This window comes from Mytilus edulis, unplaced genomic scaffold (genome assembly GCF_963676685.1).
Source record: "Mytilus edulis unplaced genomic scaffold, xbMytEdul2.2 SCAFFOLD_1164, whole genome shotgun sequence".
In the NCBI taxonomy this organism is placed as follows: Eukaryota; Metazoa; Mollusca; class Bivalvia; order Mytilida; family Mytilidae; genus Mytilus; species Mytilus edulis.
Window position 1 is genome coordinate 8,061 of NW_027267764.1, and position 18,289 is coordinate 26,349.

The following is an 18,289-nucleotide window of genomic DNA, read 5'->3' on the forward strand; positions in this document are numbered from 1 at the left end:
ACATAGAAAAACTAAAGAATAAGCAACACGAACCCCACCAAAAAACTAGGGGTGATCTCAGGTGCTCCGGAAGGGTAAGTAGATTCTGCTCTACATGCGGCACCCGTCGTGTTGCTTATGTGATAACAAATCCGGTAAATAGTCTAATTCGGTAGGTCACATTCATGAATTCACAAATACTTGATTCTAGTCATACTTCAATTTATTTGTCTGCATTCTATGGCAATGCATTCTAGGCAAACATAGTTTTTTACAAGGACGTATAGTTATTTACTATACGTCTGAAAAAGAAAGAAAAAAAAACAAATGCGCAATTTACACATGACAATTATATTGACTAGACCGGATAACATCTTAAAAGAGAGGATGTGAAACTAGTTATATATCCAATTGATTTAAAATTATTAAACATATCTTGTCACCATATCGAATCGGTCAGTCACAATGTTGTCTATGGTTCTGCTGGGATGTGTATATATGCTTGTACAAAGCACCGACGGCGGTATTGTTTTTCCTCATGTGCCTCAGGAAAATCCTCTTGCTAATATGATACATGAGGTATTCGCAGTAGGGCAATTCACGGATACAGAGGAAAATAATGTTATCGAAAGTGACCAATTTGCAGATATGCTACAACTTGAAACACCAGATAATGATTCTATAATAGATCTCGATTCCGAGATACCAGACGGTGCTGACTTCGTGGATGCTACTCCCATAGAAACCAACGATCTTCACAATTTACCTCCTCTGAGTATCGAACCTGATGTTACTCATCATGAAAGTAGTTCGGTTATGGAGATATTAAAGGAGGAAAGAATGGCTCGTCATCGCTTAGAAGATACTGTGACTGCACTTCAAAAGAAAGTAAATTCCTATTGCGATTTTGGTGAGTACATAATATGAAAAGCGTTAAAGTTAAAAAGCAATTATTATATCTTTATAAGAAATATTGCAAATGAGAAAACCTAAAACAAACCAAAAACAAGAAATTCATATTAGGAATATTTAACGCCCCCCCCCCAAAAAAAAACCAACAAAAAACAAAAAACAACAACAAAAAAACAAACAAAACAAAACCGTCTGTTTTCTCTGACATTTTGTTTTTGACTGCCTGGATAATATACTCTCTACCATTTTAAAGATACAAGGAATTGACAAAAATATTAAAGAATTATATACATTATTTGTAAAAGTAGGTAAGCTTATGAAGAACTTGTATTCACGTAAATAAAACAATTTGTATTTTTCAGTTGGTTACACGGCAACAGCCAACAGCGGATCTGTATTATCTGGTAAAGTCATCAAGTTTACTAATATCAAGACAAGTTATGGGATAACAAACAAGTCAACTCTCACCACTTCAGGAACATTCAAGGCACAACATAGTGGTCTCTATGTCGTCGGAGTTACTGTCAACTCAAAAACCAATGGTGCTGCCTTCAAAATATTCAAAAATACCCTACAGATTACCCAGGTTTACATCTCAGGAAATTCGGGAACTGTTGATCAAAGTGGTACTGGATTTATCGTTGTTGAGCTCGGAATCGGAGATATCATCAGCGTAAAAAGCTCGAAAACAATGTATGTCTACGGAACCTATTCGACCTTCACCGTTGCTAAAATCAAGTAACCAGTTTTGAACGTGGAGCTATTAAAACTTATTTGTTATCTCTTTTGAAATTAAAGGTCGTCTTTCTTTTGAATAAATAAGTTGCACATGTTGTATCAGTAAAATGTACACATATTCCCGCCTGAGCATTTGGTCGTATACACTTACACATGGTAAATAGGATATTTAAAGGAGGACCAAATTTATCAGCCTAAGTAAGTTCTACAAAATCATGTTTGTTTAAATTGTTTATAAGTGTTTCTCGTTTCTTGTTTTTCATATAGATTAGACCGTTGTTTTTCCCGTGTGAATGGTTTTAAACTGGTGTTTTGTGGTCCTTTATAGCTTCGTGTTCGTTGTCAGCCAATGTTCCGTGTTGTACACCGTACCTTGACCTCTAGTGGTTTACGTTATAATTGCGACTTGGATGGAGAAATGTCTCTTTGGCACTCATATCACATTTTCCTATATCTATATATAATGAACAACAACAAAAACAAAATTAACAGTCTTCAAAACGCTACATTTTTAAGACTGAGTAACATTAATCTGCTCGGATAACGCGCCGTGTTGCTCATAGTTAGTTTTACTTACCGATCGTTTGATTCTGATGACCAAAATCTTTTCACATCAAAATTTTCACCGTGTCTCCACGCCTACGACGACACCATAAAAAACCGCTGTTATATATTGAAGGGAGAAACAAGTTTTATTTCGTTTACAAATAAATAGTTACAGGAAGGACACATATCCCTGAACAGTCATTCCAGTGACTGTGGAATATTAGTGTTCATGATTTGAAACATGGAAAATTATTTTTTTTCAATTATAATGTTACTATATAAATGAAAAAAAAAAGTCTCAACCTTTCAATGCAGTTTCATCTACATTTAATTTGAGTGAAAATGTTAGGTATCAAATATGAACGCATGAACATTGTCTTATTTCCATACTTCAACGAAAACAAACAAATATGAAAATGTTTTGCACACCAATATTTGCATGTACTATCTTGCAAAATATGTAAACTTTTATGTTAAATTGAAAAATTAAACAGACAATAGACAAATTGTCTATATAATATGTACATTTTTTTTAAATGACTGCAGTAATGCGTTGCAGCTTATTTCGAAGGCTCGGCATCATGGAGCTGAGTTTTCACGTGAAACTGTTAACAAGGGAGAAGTAACAAATACGTACTTCTACTTAAAACGATTAGGGACTTATCAGTAACAATTCCTCGTATAATGGTGAGTCTAGTGTTATTGAAAGTTATAGTCTAGAAAAGTTTTATGTTAATTGGGGAAGATCTCCGGTATTCCTTTGCAATATATGTCCTTTGTATGATTGTCCGTAGATAAATGTCATTTGTAAATACATAACAGCCTAATATCTATATACAAAAGATGAGAAGGATGGACTCGGAAATATGGCAAATCGCTTTCCCCCGAAATATCGATATATTTCGAAATGGCAATTTAAGCCCTCCACATATATCAAAGACGAACTATTTTTCCAAAATATGTTTGATAGTATATTTATCTGTACAGCACGATTGCTAGCTATATGTTAATTACAATAACAAGCTAGGTCGGCCTCACATATACTGGACGATGGAATAAAATTTTAGGAGACCATGATTTAGGTGAGAAGTCTACTACATATTAACCAGGTTAAATACACCATTTTCTATATAAGGAAATGCCTATTCCAATTCAGGAATATGAAAGTTGTTTTCTGTCCGTTTGAGGTGTTTGCGCTTTTGATATTAACATTAATTAAGGAAATTTTAGTTTTGATTTTTTTTTAAAGATTTGTCACAATGAAGTGGGTATAATTCCTTTTTTTTTTAAATATTATAAGTTATTGTGAACGTGGCTTATATTCACGCTACAGGTTGGTCAAAATTGTCATATTTTGTATAAATTAAGCATGCAAAATCATTTTTATGACAAAAAACGAAAACAACACCATCGAATTTTGAGTTTAAGTATCAGAAGAACGCTCTTATAACATGCAAAATATGGGTTCACCGTACTCGTTTTCTTACGTAATAAAATAGGTAAATTCCCAACACTTTCGTTTGTAAAGGCAACTTTATCTGAATTATCTTCCCTTACATTTGAGTTGTCCCCTCTTACGTTGCAAAGTTAAAAAACAACGAACCAAATACAGATACATATGATAAACATGTAATTTTCTATAGTGTAATTCAAATTTTTAACCATGAATTACCTACTGCTCAATACATGCTGTCCCAGGTAAGGGGGAGGGTTTGGAGGGTATTCTGTATGTTTGTACCTGTCCCAAGTCAGGAACCTGGAATTCAGTAGTTGTCGTTTGTTTATTTGGTCTTTGTTAATTTTTTGTACATAAATAAGGCCGTAAGTTTTCTCGTTTGAATTATTTTACATTGTCATTTCGGAGCCTTTTATTGCTGACAATGTGGTATTGGCTTTGCGCATTTTTGAGGGACGTACAGTGACCTATAATTGTTAATTTCTGTGTCATTTGGTCTCATTTGGAGAGTTGTATCATTGGCAATCATATCACAACTTCTTTTTTTTATATAAATAGGCACATTTCATAAATGATTTAGACCAATTGTTTTCTGGTGTATCAAAATCAAAGATTTTTAGTTTAAACATATTTTATTTTATAAACTTAATCAAAATTGAAATGACACAAGTTAATCATACTTATGAAAAGAGAGAACTTTCAAAAGTACTTTAATAAAGTGCATTGTCAATAATGTCAAGTAATCGATAATGAATCTGCCGGTGAAATATATGTTTTCGGATTTAATGATTATCATAGAATCGCTGATACCTCTGGCTTACAAATAAGTCTATGTTGTGTTTTGTGTACTACCATTTGTCTTTTTTGTCGTATCACTGTTTTGTCATTTTATTGTCAACTGATTTTATTATACTTCACGTTAAAATGCCATGTTTTGATTGGTTAATACGAGGCTGTTAATTTCCTCTATCACATGACTGAGCGGGAGATAATTTGTTTTTAAATGTCACCTCTCGTCCACACCAATCATAAATCGATAATTTAAAGGACAATGAATTGCATTTGCAAAAAGTTATTAAATACCATGCTGAACTTCTTTCTACGTTTTGACTCAGATGTGACTGTCAAAATAAAAAAAATAAAACCTCTTGCCTCACTTTTGTGTTTTTCCTAATAACCGTCACGTTGTTGTGAACGTGACGTCATTGAAAATAATTAAAAAACAATAATCTGCAAAAACAATAATGATAGGACATTCAGTATGATAAATTAAAAAACACATAGCTGAGACGGTTATAGAGCAGACAAGTACCCTCGAAAAAACATTGTCAACCTTTGTTTCGCCGTGTTTGACAATGTTTTCTTGAGGTAACAATCTGCTCTATCACCCTCTCAGCCATGTGCTATTTATATAGTGTAAATGACCCTTTTCTTTTTTTTTATTCTCTTATAAACGTGTTTTTATTTTGTGGAGACAAATCTTTAATAATATCAGCCCAGTAACAATTTTTTTGATATAATAAAGGGTAAGAACGTCATAGTTTTCTGAATTTATTAAAGAAGAAAACAACAAATTCAAGTGTTCAATACAGATTATATCAGATATTGCGAAAATTAGTTTATATTCGTTAGTTTTCGGTTGACACTATTCCAAGGGGGGGAAACACTTCAACAATTCTTCTGTACCTTCAACTTTCAACCCGATCATAATGACTTAGTACTTCTTTACAATTTACTTCTATCAGGATTTATGTTCCCCGAACATTTTAAAGCCATGAATGCTGAATCTTGTCAATGTTGTTATTATAAATTTGTCAAAGACTATTGCAGTTAGGTGTGCTGGTAACAACAAGAGGTCTACATTCACATAGATATATAATTATGTAGAGGACACATTTTAAGCCTGTTATGCCATCTAGGAAAGGAAAATGCGATATTGATTTTGTACCATTGGTTTGTTTATAAGAAAATTTAAAGGGAGTGCCAGCTTTGCAACCTCGTCAGAATTTTCGTATGTAGAAATTGTGGATTGAACCTGGTATTATAGCGCTAAACCTCTCACTTGTATAACAGTTACATCAAATTATATTGACAACGATGGGTGAACAAAACAGACATGATAAATAAAATTGTTAAAATAAGAGTACATCAGTCATCACCGTGTCGCAATCATAATCAAAATCAAACGATATTGATATCTATGTCATTAACAGGAAGTTTAATACAAAACAATTATAATAAAAGGGATGATTTTTCAATTCCTATCGTTAATTCTTAATTTTAAGAGGATGTTTATATATTTCAAAGGGGGACGAAAGATACCAAGAGGGACAGTCAAACTCATAAATCAAAAATAAACTGACAACGCCATGGCTAAAAATGAAAAAGACAAACAGACAAACAATAGAACACATGACACAACATAGAAAAGTAAAGAATAAGCAACACGAACCCCACCAAAAACTAGGGGTGTTCTCAGGTGCTCTGGAAGGGTACGCAAATCCTGCTCCACATGTGGCACTCGTCGTGTTGCTTATGTGATAACAAATCCGGTAAATAGTCTAATTCGATAGGTCACATTCATGAAAGGGAAGGGGATTATGGTTACGACGTTAGGAACATATCCGATATCATTTGTGAAACGGTCATTCCATAACGGTCAACCAACTCGTGATAGGGTCCGTAATATTTCCGAAGGGTTGATTTCAACTTCACCATTTGGAACTCTTGCTTTAATAGCTTTCTTGTGTGCAGCAACCCTCTATCAAGAAAATCATGATAGGAAATGCAAGCACGGGAATATCTTGTACGAATCACTCGTGTACGTATTATATTTTAGCGAAAGAAATTGAGATTTATTTATTACTGAAAAATTATTACACCAAAGTGTGCGATATCACAAACTAGTCAAAACATTTACTAAATTTTATCATCGACACATGACATCATTCATAAATAAACCTCAACATGCAGATATCTTATACGTTCATGCATTTTACATCCAATCTTTTATGGTAATATTCTTTACATAGCACAAAAATGTCAGTTTCACCTCAAAAGCTAACAAAACTTTTAAACAGACTTATTAAGAAGGGATTTAGTTACGATACTGCTGTCAGGTCATTAAAGACTGGATATTTTGGCTTTAATATGGCTTCAAGTATAGGGTCTGTGCAACGGAATTAAACACTTTTGTTTTTAAATATAGGCAACAGAAGTATACCGCTGTTAGAAACCAGTTATTGGCATGATACGGGTTATGTTCTTCTCATATATTTTAGGGGCCTCTTTGACCCAGTGGTCTAGCCAGTCAACACAGGTTGTGAGTTCGAACATCGCTCGAGCGGATGCACTCGATTCCAATCTGAAATGACTAGGAGTGTCATTTTTCCTATCGAAGATGGTTTTCTCCGGGCATTCCGTAGTCCTCCACCAATAAAAATTGGCCGCCACGAAATAGCCTAAATGCGGTGCTTAAATGGCAGTAAAACACCAAAAATCCAATCATATGTCATATATTTTATGATGGTATAATACTAAACCCCTAACGGGAGGGATTGTGCTTGGTATACTCATAATGACATAATCTTTGAACCAGATTAATTGAGATGATCTGAAACTGACATGTCAGTACCTAGTAGTCTTTTGTTAATTTATGTATTATTGTCATTTTATTTATTTTCTTTCGTTACCTATTCTAACCTTGGAATCGGACTTCTCTTAAACTGAGTTTTATTGTGTGTATTGTTGTATGTGTGTGTGTTTTTTTAATCTGAATTGATTAGAGGTATAGAGGGAGGGTTGAAATCTAAAAAAACAAGTTGAACCCCGCCACATTTTTGCGCCTGTCCCAAGTCGGGAGCCTTTTGCCTTTGTTAGTCTTGTATGATTTTTTATGTTAGTTTCTTCTATATAATTTTGAGTTTAGAATGACGTTCATTATGAACATATTTGTTTCGGGCCATCTGAAAGACGCCCCTGGGTGCAGGAGTTTCTCGCTGCATTGAAGACCCATTGGTGGCCTTCGACTGTTGTCTGCTCTATGGTCGGGTTATTGTGTCTTTAACACATTCCCAATTTTCATTTTCAATTTAATTAACAAAGAGGCACAAAAAGCATTAATCACATTTAACAACCACGTTCATTTCTTGTTTATTTTTGAATCTTATAGCAAAATTAAAAGATAATGCAAACAACACATTGATATGTCACATAAGTGCCGAGCCACGTCAAACGGATATCCCAAAAACAGACCAAACAGTAAAAGTATTATTAGTAAAGACAAATAAAAGAACAGTATAACACTTTATTATGATGATCAACATCGTCAGTACGCAGAACATACAGAATCTATTCCACAAGACCTGCATGTATTATATGTGAAGTTGATACGGAATATTTATCATCAAGGTGTTGTTATTTCCGATGATATTTTTTAGAAAAAGTTCGAGACGTTTTTTTAGTTCGTACTTTATTTGCCTTTTTAACATTTTTTATTCGAGCGTCACTGATGAGTCTTTTGTAGACGAAACGTGCGTCCGGCGAAATATGAAATGCCAATCCTGGCATCTAGGATTAGTTTATTTACATACCCCTTGTTCATCAACACTGGTGACTTTTTACAAAGTCTGAGAAGAACCTGATATTTTTATTAGTTGTTAGTGGCTTTGAACTAGCTGTCAGATAACTGCGAGTACTCTCAGATATGTTCATTGTGTCTTTTTTTGTCGGGATAATTATCAAGTGGGTGAAATAAAAGGAAGTCAATAGGTATAATTTGTATTGCCTGTTATAAATATTTTTTCAATATATTACAAAACACAATATATCATAAATAATTAAATACACAAATGAAAATACATAAACATAAATATATAATAAATATATTTTTTGGCAAACATCCGCCGCTATAAATTTATAAAAGGAAAAAATCTAAATGGGAGGGAGGGTGGGTAATTTCAACGTAATATCAAATTCAAAAATGTAAAGAAAACACTTTGCATTAGTTTAAATAAACAATTAACAACAAAGGAAAAGTTTATATCCAATTAAAAGGGCGAAATAATTTAAATCTTAAATTAAACCAATTATCAAGTGGGTGAAATAAAAGGAAGTCAATAGGTATAATTTGTATTGCCTGTTATAAATTTTTTTTCAATATATTACAAAACACAATATATCATAAATAATTAAATACACAAATGAAAATACATAAACATAAATATATTATAAATATATTTTTTGGCAAACATCCGCCAAGCCTACAAGGCCGCCAAAAAAATACTAACTATCAAAACAGTTAATCATGATAAACACCAGAAATACTATTGTCACTCTTTTTTCTCTCTTCAAATAAGCTCCATCCTTTCAAAATGTGTATAGATAATGAAAGGACAAACAGCAAACCAACTCAGAATGTATGTAGATCCTGAGTAGTTAGAGGAAAACCAACATCATATTCAGGATGCAAGTTCTCTGAAAAGAGAAAAAAGAATAATTATAGTAAATAATATACATATATGAAGTAAAAAAAAACACAATTGTAACACATTACAATTTAAATACTCTGATGCTTAATAATGTTGATTATCTTTTTTTCTGAAAATTTCTGTACCAGCAAAATTTAAATGAAGCCCATCTCTCGGAGCAAATAAGGAAGAATCTGGAATATTGTCGAGTAAGAAACTCCTATACAAATTACAATATAGTAAATTATTTCTTTTACACAATCTTTTTAACTCAGCATTAACTTTATTAACTTTAGCTCCAGTTTTCATGTGATCAACTGGTCTAGGAAGAATAGAAGTAAATATCAACTTAGAAAATGTCTTCTTTTTTAACTTGTGAATTAAATCTCCGAAATAAGACATAATAGTATCTACGGATTGAGTCGAAGAAATATTATAAGTACCAACATGTACTCTAACGAAATCTAATGAAATTAAATCGACTTTCCCAGATGCAATTAATTCAGTAAGACGACCAATAGTGGCACCAGGAAAGGCCTGAGTTGTACACCCATCTATTCCACTAACATATTTAGGTATAGACGCTGACACAATGGTTGCCCTTTTTTCTAAGAAATTCCCTGTAAAATTTATAATAAAACATTTGAAATATGTGCCGTCATCTTTTCTGCTACTGAAATCGTATCGTCTAATGAAAATTTTAATATCTCTTGTAAGCATCGCTTTTCCAATCTCCGTACAATTGAATTACTTCCGTAGGTACTTCGGCTGCAAAAGCCCAGCTAGCCCCCCGACCCCCCCCCCCCCCCCCCCTCGCCTAAAACTATGTGTAGAATATGACGACGCATCTATACCAATATCAGTAATTAACTGTTTCAGTATTGACTGAAATTGTCTATACGTGACAGGTACACATAATATATTTTTTATAAAACAATAAGCTGAACTCTTATCAGAAGTACTACAAACCAAAGACTTCATATTCAAAAAAGCTTGAACGGGACACAATGGAGAATCTGGTATTAAGACTAGAGGTATTAATAATTCTCTCTCACCAAACTGAATGGTTTTCGATCATTTAACACTTATCAATAATAGCTTACGCTAACAATCGAAAATAATACTATCCCTACAAAACTGTTTATTATGATCAAAAGTAGAAACGGAATCTGGAACCAAATTAGATTTTCTAAACATAAGAAAAAAGGCATGTAAAAATAAATACCATATGGTAGCATCATGCGCACTATTCATATCTAGCTTATTATAAATTTGAAATAAAATGTGAGGAGTAATTGACAATGCCTGTTTTAGACAATGTGCCTTAATTCTACATAAACCTCTTAATACTAATCTCAAATGAAAAGCTTCAAACTGTGGATATTCTAAATCTAACAATAAATGCAGATATTTTATTGAACTAATATAATTCTTGATAGAGTCAACAGATTTAAAACTTCTACTTAGAAACTGTTCATATAATGTCATAACATAAACTGTAGACGGAACAGGAATAAGTTCAAAATATATACAAAACATAAAATATGATTCTAACTGAGTTTTTTTATTTTTATAAGTACTCTCCGCAAAAGCATGCTTAGCAGAATCTTTACATTGAAACCGCAGAACCTCTAACTCTGTAAAATAAATTACCAATTATTTAAAAATGAAAAAATCTGACATGAGAACTGGTACCTCTTCATATCTATCTACTGAAATAGCTGACTTAAATAACTCTCTGTATTTATGACTACAATACCATCGAGACAAATAGTCAGCAAGTCTATTTTCTACACCTAAAATGTTTCTTCAAACTGAAAAATCGCTTGAATAAAACAAAGCTCTCTCAAACAAGTTTGCATAAAAGCATCCTTAGATGAACCTGAATTGATGACCTGAACAGACGCCTCATTATCACAAAAGATCAGAATTTTTTTCCAGTAAAATTTTTTTCCCCAAATTTTAACAGCAACTACAATAGCAAGTAACTCCAAACAATTGATATGTAATTGATCGTTTGTGATATCAGAAGGAAACACAGCATGAAAATACAGATTTGAAGTAATAGCTCCAAACCCTTCTAAACAAGCATCGCTTGAAAAAATCTCATCTGGAGACGACCAATCTTCAAGAGACATCATAGAGACACCATTATAGCTCGACAGAAACCTATGCCACCACAATGAGTCCTTCTGTACCTCTACCGGAATCTTTCTATATATCTTATGTCCACTGCCTACGACATTTGAAGGGTAAGCACTACGAAGCCAGTTCAACAAACGACTAACAAATAATCTACCAGGTCGTACACAGGTGGACACAAAATGAAGTTCCCCAAGAATTGACTGTAACTCTCTTAAAGAAGCTTTTTTCTTTCTTAACCAAGCCTGAACTAACAACGAAATCTAGAACACGATCAGAAGTAACTTCCAAAGTCAACTTCACAGTGTCAACTGTGATTCCTAAACATTCCATCCTCGTAGTAGGAGCTACCCATTTTTGCTTTGACTCCTCTAGCCCACAACTATCTAGTAATGCACCTAAAGCAATATAAGCTTCATCAGCTTTATCCACCGTATCCGCACCACACAAAATCATCTAGATAATTGATAACCATGTATACCATCTTATAAAACATAAAACTAACAGCTGTAGTGATTCTTTGACAAATCAAAGCACTAGACCGTAAACCCATAAGAAGAACACGATCCACAAAGAGCTTATTATCCCACTGAAAACCAACTAAATGCAAATCACCTGGATCAATTGGAATTTGCCTGTAGGCCCTTTTCAAATCCTTCTTAAAAACCAGACACTTACCACCTCTATCCTTAATTATTCCGACTAAATCATCAACTTTCGGATACGATAATTGAACCTTTCCACCTAAATAAACATCCTTTGCGATAAAATCATTTACGGATCTTCCAGGTGGGAAACTTAAGTCTAAAGTGACCCTTCGTTCCACCGAGTCTTTTTTATACACCGAATTTAACGGTGAAATTTTGAAATGACAAGAAAAAGGATTTTTGTCAAACGGTCCAATTATTGCTCCATATGTAGCTTCCTTTAATAAGTAAGCCAAAATTTCATCATGAAAATCTGTAGCCCCTTTATGATTCTTAACTTAAGATGAACCTTCATTTAACATTTCACCCTGATATCCAATCGGTGCACCAAACTGTAAAAACTCGCAAATGATTTCATCGTCATAGTCTATCAAATTTTCCCTAAAAAAATCTACATTTATTCCAGATTTAACTGGAATTCTACAACCCAAATAATTTGGGTAACCTGATTGAACAATTTGATTATGTATTTCAATAGTATTTTTAAACTCATTATCATTCAGCTTATCCTGAGCAACGAAACCAACCTTATTAATCTTAATATTTAATGTGTCTACATTTACATCACACAATAAATCTTTCTTGTATTTTTTACAAAAATGTGTACACTCTTTAATAGATGCATTTCCCTTGTCAAGATTATCCACCTTATCATTATCAAGTTTGTCATCACTCTCCAACGATTTCATATAACTTGGTAAAAAAAACTTCTGCTAGTGGATTTAACATTGTACATTTACCAAACACATTTTTCATTGCCAGTCATTTAGTTTGATGCGGACAACTTTCTGACGATTCCGGATGATAAGCCTTTCTGTTATCTTCTCTCCAGCAAGTCGCACAAATATGTTGAAGGTACTTATTGACACCTCGGATTTTGCCATAATGTGAATCATTATGCACACATTTTTTTTCTTTGAAAATGCGAACAATAAAACACAGTCTCTTCTTTCTTTACTGGTATTTGTTTTCCCCGTACTGAATAGATTTTTTAGACTTGACATCTGATTTTACATATTTTATCAAAATGGGAGTTTCAATCTCACTGAAATCTTTGGACCAATCAGCCAAGCCATTTTCAATCTGCCTTATTGTATGAGCATACATTTTTTTCAAATCCTTCCACTCATACAATTCTGTATAATACGTAATTTTTTTTCAACAGCTTTGTTCTACCAATTCTTTCGACATCACCTATCTTTGAAGAGGACAAAATTTCAAATTCTCCAGCCACAAATAAATTAAACTCAAGATCATCAAAATTGATTTTAGACCCCGCGTATTCAAACTGCAATTTTGATTGCGCAATTGATAAAAAAAAACAGACTTTTTCTTGCTTTTGTGTCTTTTGGATTTTTTTTTTAAAGAATCACTTTAATTCATCGGACTCACCGCTAGAAGTGGTACTTCCACTTTCATCAGACGAATCATTTGAATCAATTTCTAAAATTTTTCTTAACAGCCGATTCTGCCTTTTCTTAATTGAAGGACATTTTCTTAAAGTATTAATGTTAAGAGAATCATCTATTTTAGCAGTACCTTTTTGTTTCTCCGTTTTCTCCGTTTTCTCCTTCTCTATTTCCTTCCTGATCTTTTCTTTCTTCTCCTGCGACTTGTGCTCCTTCTTTAACCTCTGCAACTCCTTGTCTTCCTCGCTGCTTTCACCACTGTCATTGCTGTCGACCTCCGACTCAATTTCCTCCACTTTCTGTAGTATTCTTGACTTCACTGGAGTCATATCCTTCTCCAAACTGAACACATCCTCCGTAACATTAGGGCTAGACATTCCCACACAATGTAATTGTTTATGGGTAACGTTCTTACTTTCCCTTAAATCCCGAGACATACTTTAACGGCGGAAAAGTTCATTACTATCAACTTCAAAAGTCACTTTAACTCCAAAAAGACAATAAAAAAAAATCCAAGTAGTTTTTACGTAATATCTAATTTCAACGTAATATCAAATTCAAAAATCTATAGAAAATACTTTGCAATAGTATAAATAAACAATTAACAACAAAGGAAAAGTTTATATCCAATAAAAAGGGCGAACTAATATAGTGAGTAAATTTAATACAAGAGTTTATACTAACGAAAATCTAGTTTGAACCAGTGTGATTACTGAGGTGTAAAAATATAAATTTCACTGTTTTGCTAATTAAATAATTTAAATCTTAAATTAAACCGTATAAGTACCCGGCCACGTCCACTTTTATATTTTTGTCAATCTGATGAGTTAAGCCTTTTACAACTGATTTGTGTAGTTCGTTCTTATGTTGTACTTGTATAACACTGTCCCAGGTTAGGGGAAGGTTGGAATCCCGCTAACATGTTTTACCCCGCCACATTATTTATGTATGTGCCTGTCCTAAGTCAGGAGCCTATAATGCAGTGGTTATCGTTTGTTTATGTGTTACATATTTGTTTTTCGTTCATTTTTTTTTTTATATAAATAAGGCCGTCAGTTTTCTCGTTTGAATTGTTTTACATTGTCTTATCGGGGCCTTTTTATAGCTGACTATGCGGTATGGACTTTGCTCATTGTTGAAGGCCGTGCGGTGACCTATTGTTGTTAATGTCTTTGTCATTTTTGTCTCTTGTGGACAGTTGTCTCATTGGCAATCATACCACATCGTCTTTCTTTATAATCTCCTTAATACCGAATAAGTTGGGAAGGTTGTGAGAATTAACAATTTCAAAATTCAAAACGTCTCGTTTGTCATAGATTTTGGTACTGAGATGACTGTGTATGTAAAATTCGAGGTACAGGTCTAAAATGAGGCGGTGGAATCCGTGTCTGTTGTTTCTTTAAGTTCTAGTTCCCGGGGATATATTAATGGAACCCGATCAGAAAAGTTCGAATTGTTAATGGAAAGAACATCATCAATACATCTGAAACAAAACATGCCTGATGGTATCCTAAATTAAATAATGTATAGCGTATGCTACCATTTTCATGTTGAAAGGAATTATGGGTTATTTCTTTTAGGCGACTTTTCAATGTCACATGGGGAATGGTGGTAAACAGGGTTGAAAAATCAAAGGAGCTGAAAAACCTTATTTCAGTAAAATACCGAGTTCTAAAATAATTCAGAAGTACTTTAGAAAAAACCGACAGTCAATCCCAAAAATGGACAGCAATGGTAAATTTCGTCAAGCAGTAAACAAGATATAAGACTGTAGCAAAATGTCTGTAGGTAGCAAATATACAGTAATAATACAACGTTGTCTTTGGGAATTGTTTTATTAAATCTTGTTATAATGACCAAATGCATGTTCGAAAAAGCTTTTTGTATGTGTCCCAATCAACGACTTCTTCTGTTATCTACAAAAGACAAAATGGAAACTTACATCTGAGCACTTTTAGAACATATTTCATAAAATTGAGAATGGAAATGAGGAATGTGTCAAAGAGACAACAACCCGACCATAGAGCAGACAACAGCATAAGGTCACCAGCAGGTCTTCAATTCAGTGAGAAATTCCCGCACCCGGAGGCGTCCTTCAGCTGGCCTCTTAACAAATAAATATACTAGATCAATGATCATGGACGTCATACTAAACTCCAAATTGTACATGTGAAACTAAAAGTTAAAATGATACATATTTGCTCAAAACACTTTATGAATGCATAAGTATATCAATATAAACATAAATTGACAAGTTCTCTAAGGCAATGAAACAAACTTTTATATTATGTACGGAATATAAATATGTTTATCAACGACGGATAACAAGATAAAACAAGAGAACAAGAAAAAAAACCTATTATATCATGTACGGAATATAAATATGTTTATCAATGGCAAACGACGGATAACAAGAGAGAGCCGTGGTGTAGTAGTTAGTGCATCGGACTACTAACAAAAAGGTTCCTGATTCTATTCCCGTTCGGGATGAAAATTTCAGGAACTCAATTTTTGGCTCTCCCTTGACACCATTTGCGAGTATGGTCTTAAGAAACAGATGATAGTCCGTCGGAAGGGGACGATAAATGGCTGACCCTTGTTAAGGGAGAGCCATATCTCTTGCACGTTAAAGACATCCTTGTAGATTTCGAAAAAGAGTAGGCTAATGCCGCTACAAGGCAGCACTCGCACCCACAAAGTAGAAAGGGATTAATGTAAGTTGCGAAACTTGTTTCCCAATCCACTATAAATAAATATGTTTAAACTAACAAGATAAAATAAGAGAACAAGAAAGAAAAAGAAAACAGAAAATAATTTCACGGTATCATTGTTAATTAAAATCATGCTTTTTGTTAAGACATTTGCGATTTTGTCCTATGTTTATCTTATGACATCTGTACTACTAAAGTAAAGAGGTCCAATTTGCTAGCCAGCATGACGTTATCATGAAAAATCAAAAGATTCTACTATATTTGGTAATTCATGTTAAAAATTTAATCATTACAAGCCCTTGCAGAAAGCTAAACGGTTAAAGGATTTACATGTATCTTATTTCAAAAAGATAATGAATACTTACCAGATTTCACAAAGTGGACTATTATAATCCGTACATGATTGCTCACTCCATTGAAATGAATCCTGAAAATGTGCTAGAACACAGTCGGAATCAGCACCAGTTTTAGTATCCGGTTGAAGTGGATGACCCTGATACCAGTCAGTAAAAGTTAGTTGTTGATTTGAAGTCCACTGAAATGATCCTTCAGTCTCAACATCCGATAGGCCTATCCACCAAGGTGCTAAACATAAGTAGAACATAAGTTGATACATATCTACATCCTGAGAAATACGGAAACATGATGGAACATTAAAGGGATTCGCTTTTCAGTTTCAAAATAATTGACGTTTTAAAACACTGGTTTATATTGATAGGGGATTAATAAAGGAATCAAAAGTGCCAAAAAATATATATATGTTTTCGAGATAATAGCTATATAGATTTAATTCTTTCTTGACCATTCATAGCCTTATCATTGACATGTTGTCTTGTGTAACAACAATCTAAGTCAGTAGGTGTACCAGGGAATTCCTTGTGTAACAACAATCTAAGTTAGTAGGTGTACCGGGAATCCCTGCTGTAACATCAATCTAAGTCAGTAGGTGTATCAAGGAATCCCTTGTGTAACAACAATCTGACTCAGTAGGTGTACCAGGGAATATTTTGTGTAACAACAATGTAAGTCAGTAGGTGTACCAGGAATCCCTTGTGTAACATCAATCTAAGTCAGTAGGTGTACCAGGGATTCCCTGCTGTAACATCAATCTAAGTCAGTAGGTGTACCAAGGAATATTTCGTGTAACAACAATCTGAGTCAGTAGGTATACCAGGGAATATTTTGTGTAACATTAATCTAAGTTATTAGGTGTACCGGGGAATCCCTGCTGTAACATCAATTTAAGCCAGTAGGTGTACAAGGAAATCCATTGTGTAACAACAATCTTAATCAGTAGGTGTACCAGGGAATTCCTTGTTTAACAGCAATATTAGTCAGTATGTGTACCGGGGAATCCCTTGTGTAACAATAATCTTAGTCAGTAGGTGTACCAGGGAATACCTGCTGTAACATCAATCTAAATTAGTAGGTGTACCAAGGAATCCCTTGTGTAACAACAATCTAAGTCAGCAGGTGTACCAGGGAATCCCTTGAGTAACATTAATATAACTTAGTAGGTGTACCGGGAATCCCTGCTGTAAAAAGAATCTAAGTCAGTAGGTGTATCAAGGAATCCCTTGTGTAACAACAATCTCAGTCAGTAGGTGTACAAGGAAATCCCTTGTGTAACAACAATATAAGTCAGTAGGTGTACCAGGGAATCCCTGCTGTTACATCAATCTAAGTCAGTAGTTGTACCAAGGGATCCCTTTTGTAACACTTATGAAAACAACAATCTGAGTATGCAGGTGCAACAGGGAATTTTTTTGTGTAATAACAATCTAAGTAAGTAGGTGTACCAGGGAATACCTTGTTTAACAACAATCTAAATCAGCAGGTGTACCATGGAATTCCTTGTGTAACAACAATCTAGGTCAGTATGTGTACCAGGAAATACCTTGTTTAACAACAATCTAAATCAGTATATGTACCATGGGATCCCTTGTGTAATAACAATCTAAGTCAGTATGTGTACCAGGGAATCCCTTGTGTAACAACAATCTAAGTCAGTATGTGTACCAGGGAATCCATTGTGTAAGAACAATCTAAGTCAGTAGGTGTACCAGGGAATTCCTTGTGTAACAACAATCTAAGTTAGTAGGTGTACCGGGAATCCCTTGTGTAACATTTATCTAAGTTAGTAGGTGTACCAGGAAATCCCTGCTGTAACATCAATCTAAGTCAGTAGGTGTACCAAGGAAGCCCTTGTGTAACAACAATC

The 18,289-nt window shown here is 33.9% G+C and overlaps 2 protein-coding genes and 1 long non-coding RNA gene across 3 annotated transcripts; 1 reads left to right on the forward strand and 2 right to left on the reverse strand.

The window, feature by feature from the left end:
* Positions 1–298: 298 nt before the first annotated feature.
* Positions 299–1,724, forward strand: LOC139505992 (uncharacterized; the record flags this gene model as incomplete). The annotated part of the gene is given in 2 exon segments (XM_071295306.1): positions 299–889; positions 1,254–1,724. Coding segments are annotated over 2 exon segments (825 nt in total). The 3' UTR covers positions 1,634–1,724.
* Positions 1,725–13,317: 11,593 nt separating this feature from the next.
* LOC139505991 (uncharacterized) lies at positions 13,318–13,794 on the reverse strand. Its single transcript, XM_071295304.1, has one exon. It carries the CDS (start codon positions 13,792–13,794, stop codon positions 13,318–13,320), a length of 477 nt encoding a protein of 158 aa, XP_071151405.1.
* A 1,379-nt stretch (positions 13,795–15,173) lies between these two features.
* Positions 15,174–16,649, reverse strand: LOC139505990 (uncharacterized). The gene is made up of 2 exons (XR_011659869.1): positions 16,434–16,649; positions 15,174–15,273 (listed from the first exon to the last, which is right to left on the reverse strand). It is a non-coding gene; the product is annotated as an uncharacterized lncRNA (long non-coding RNA).
* Between the last annotated feature and the right edge of the window lie 1,640 nt (positions 16,650–18,289).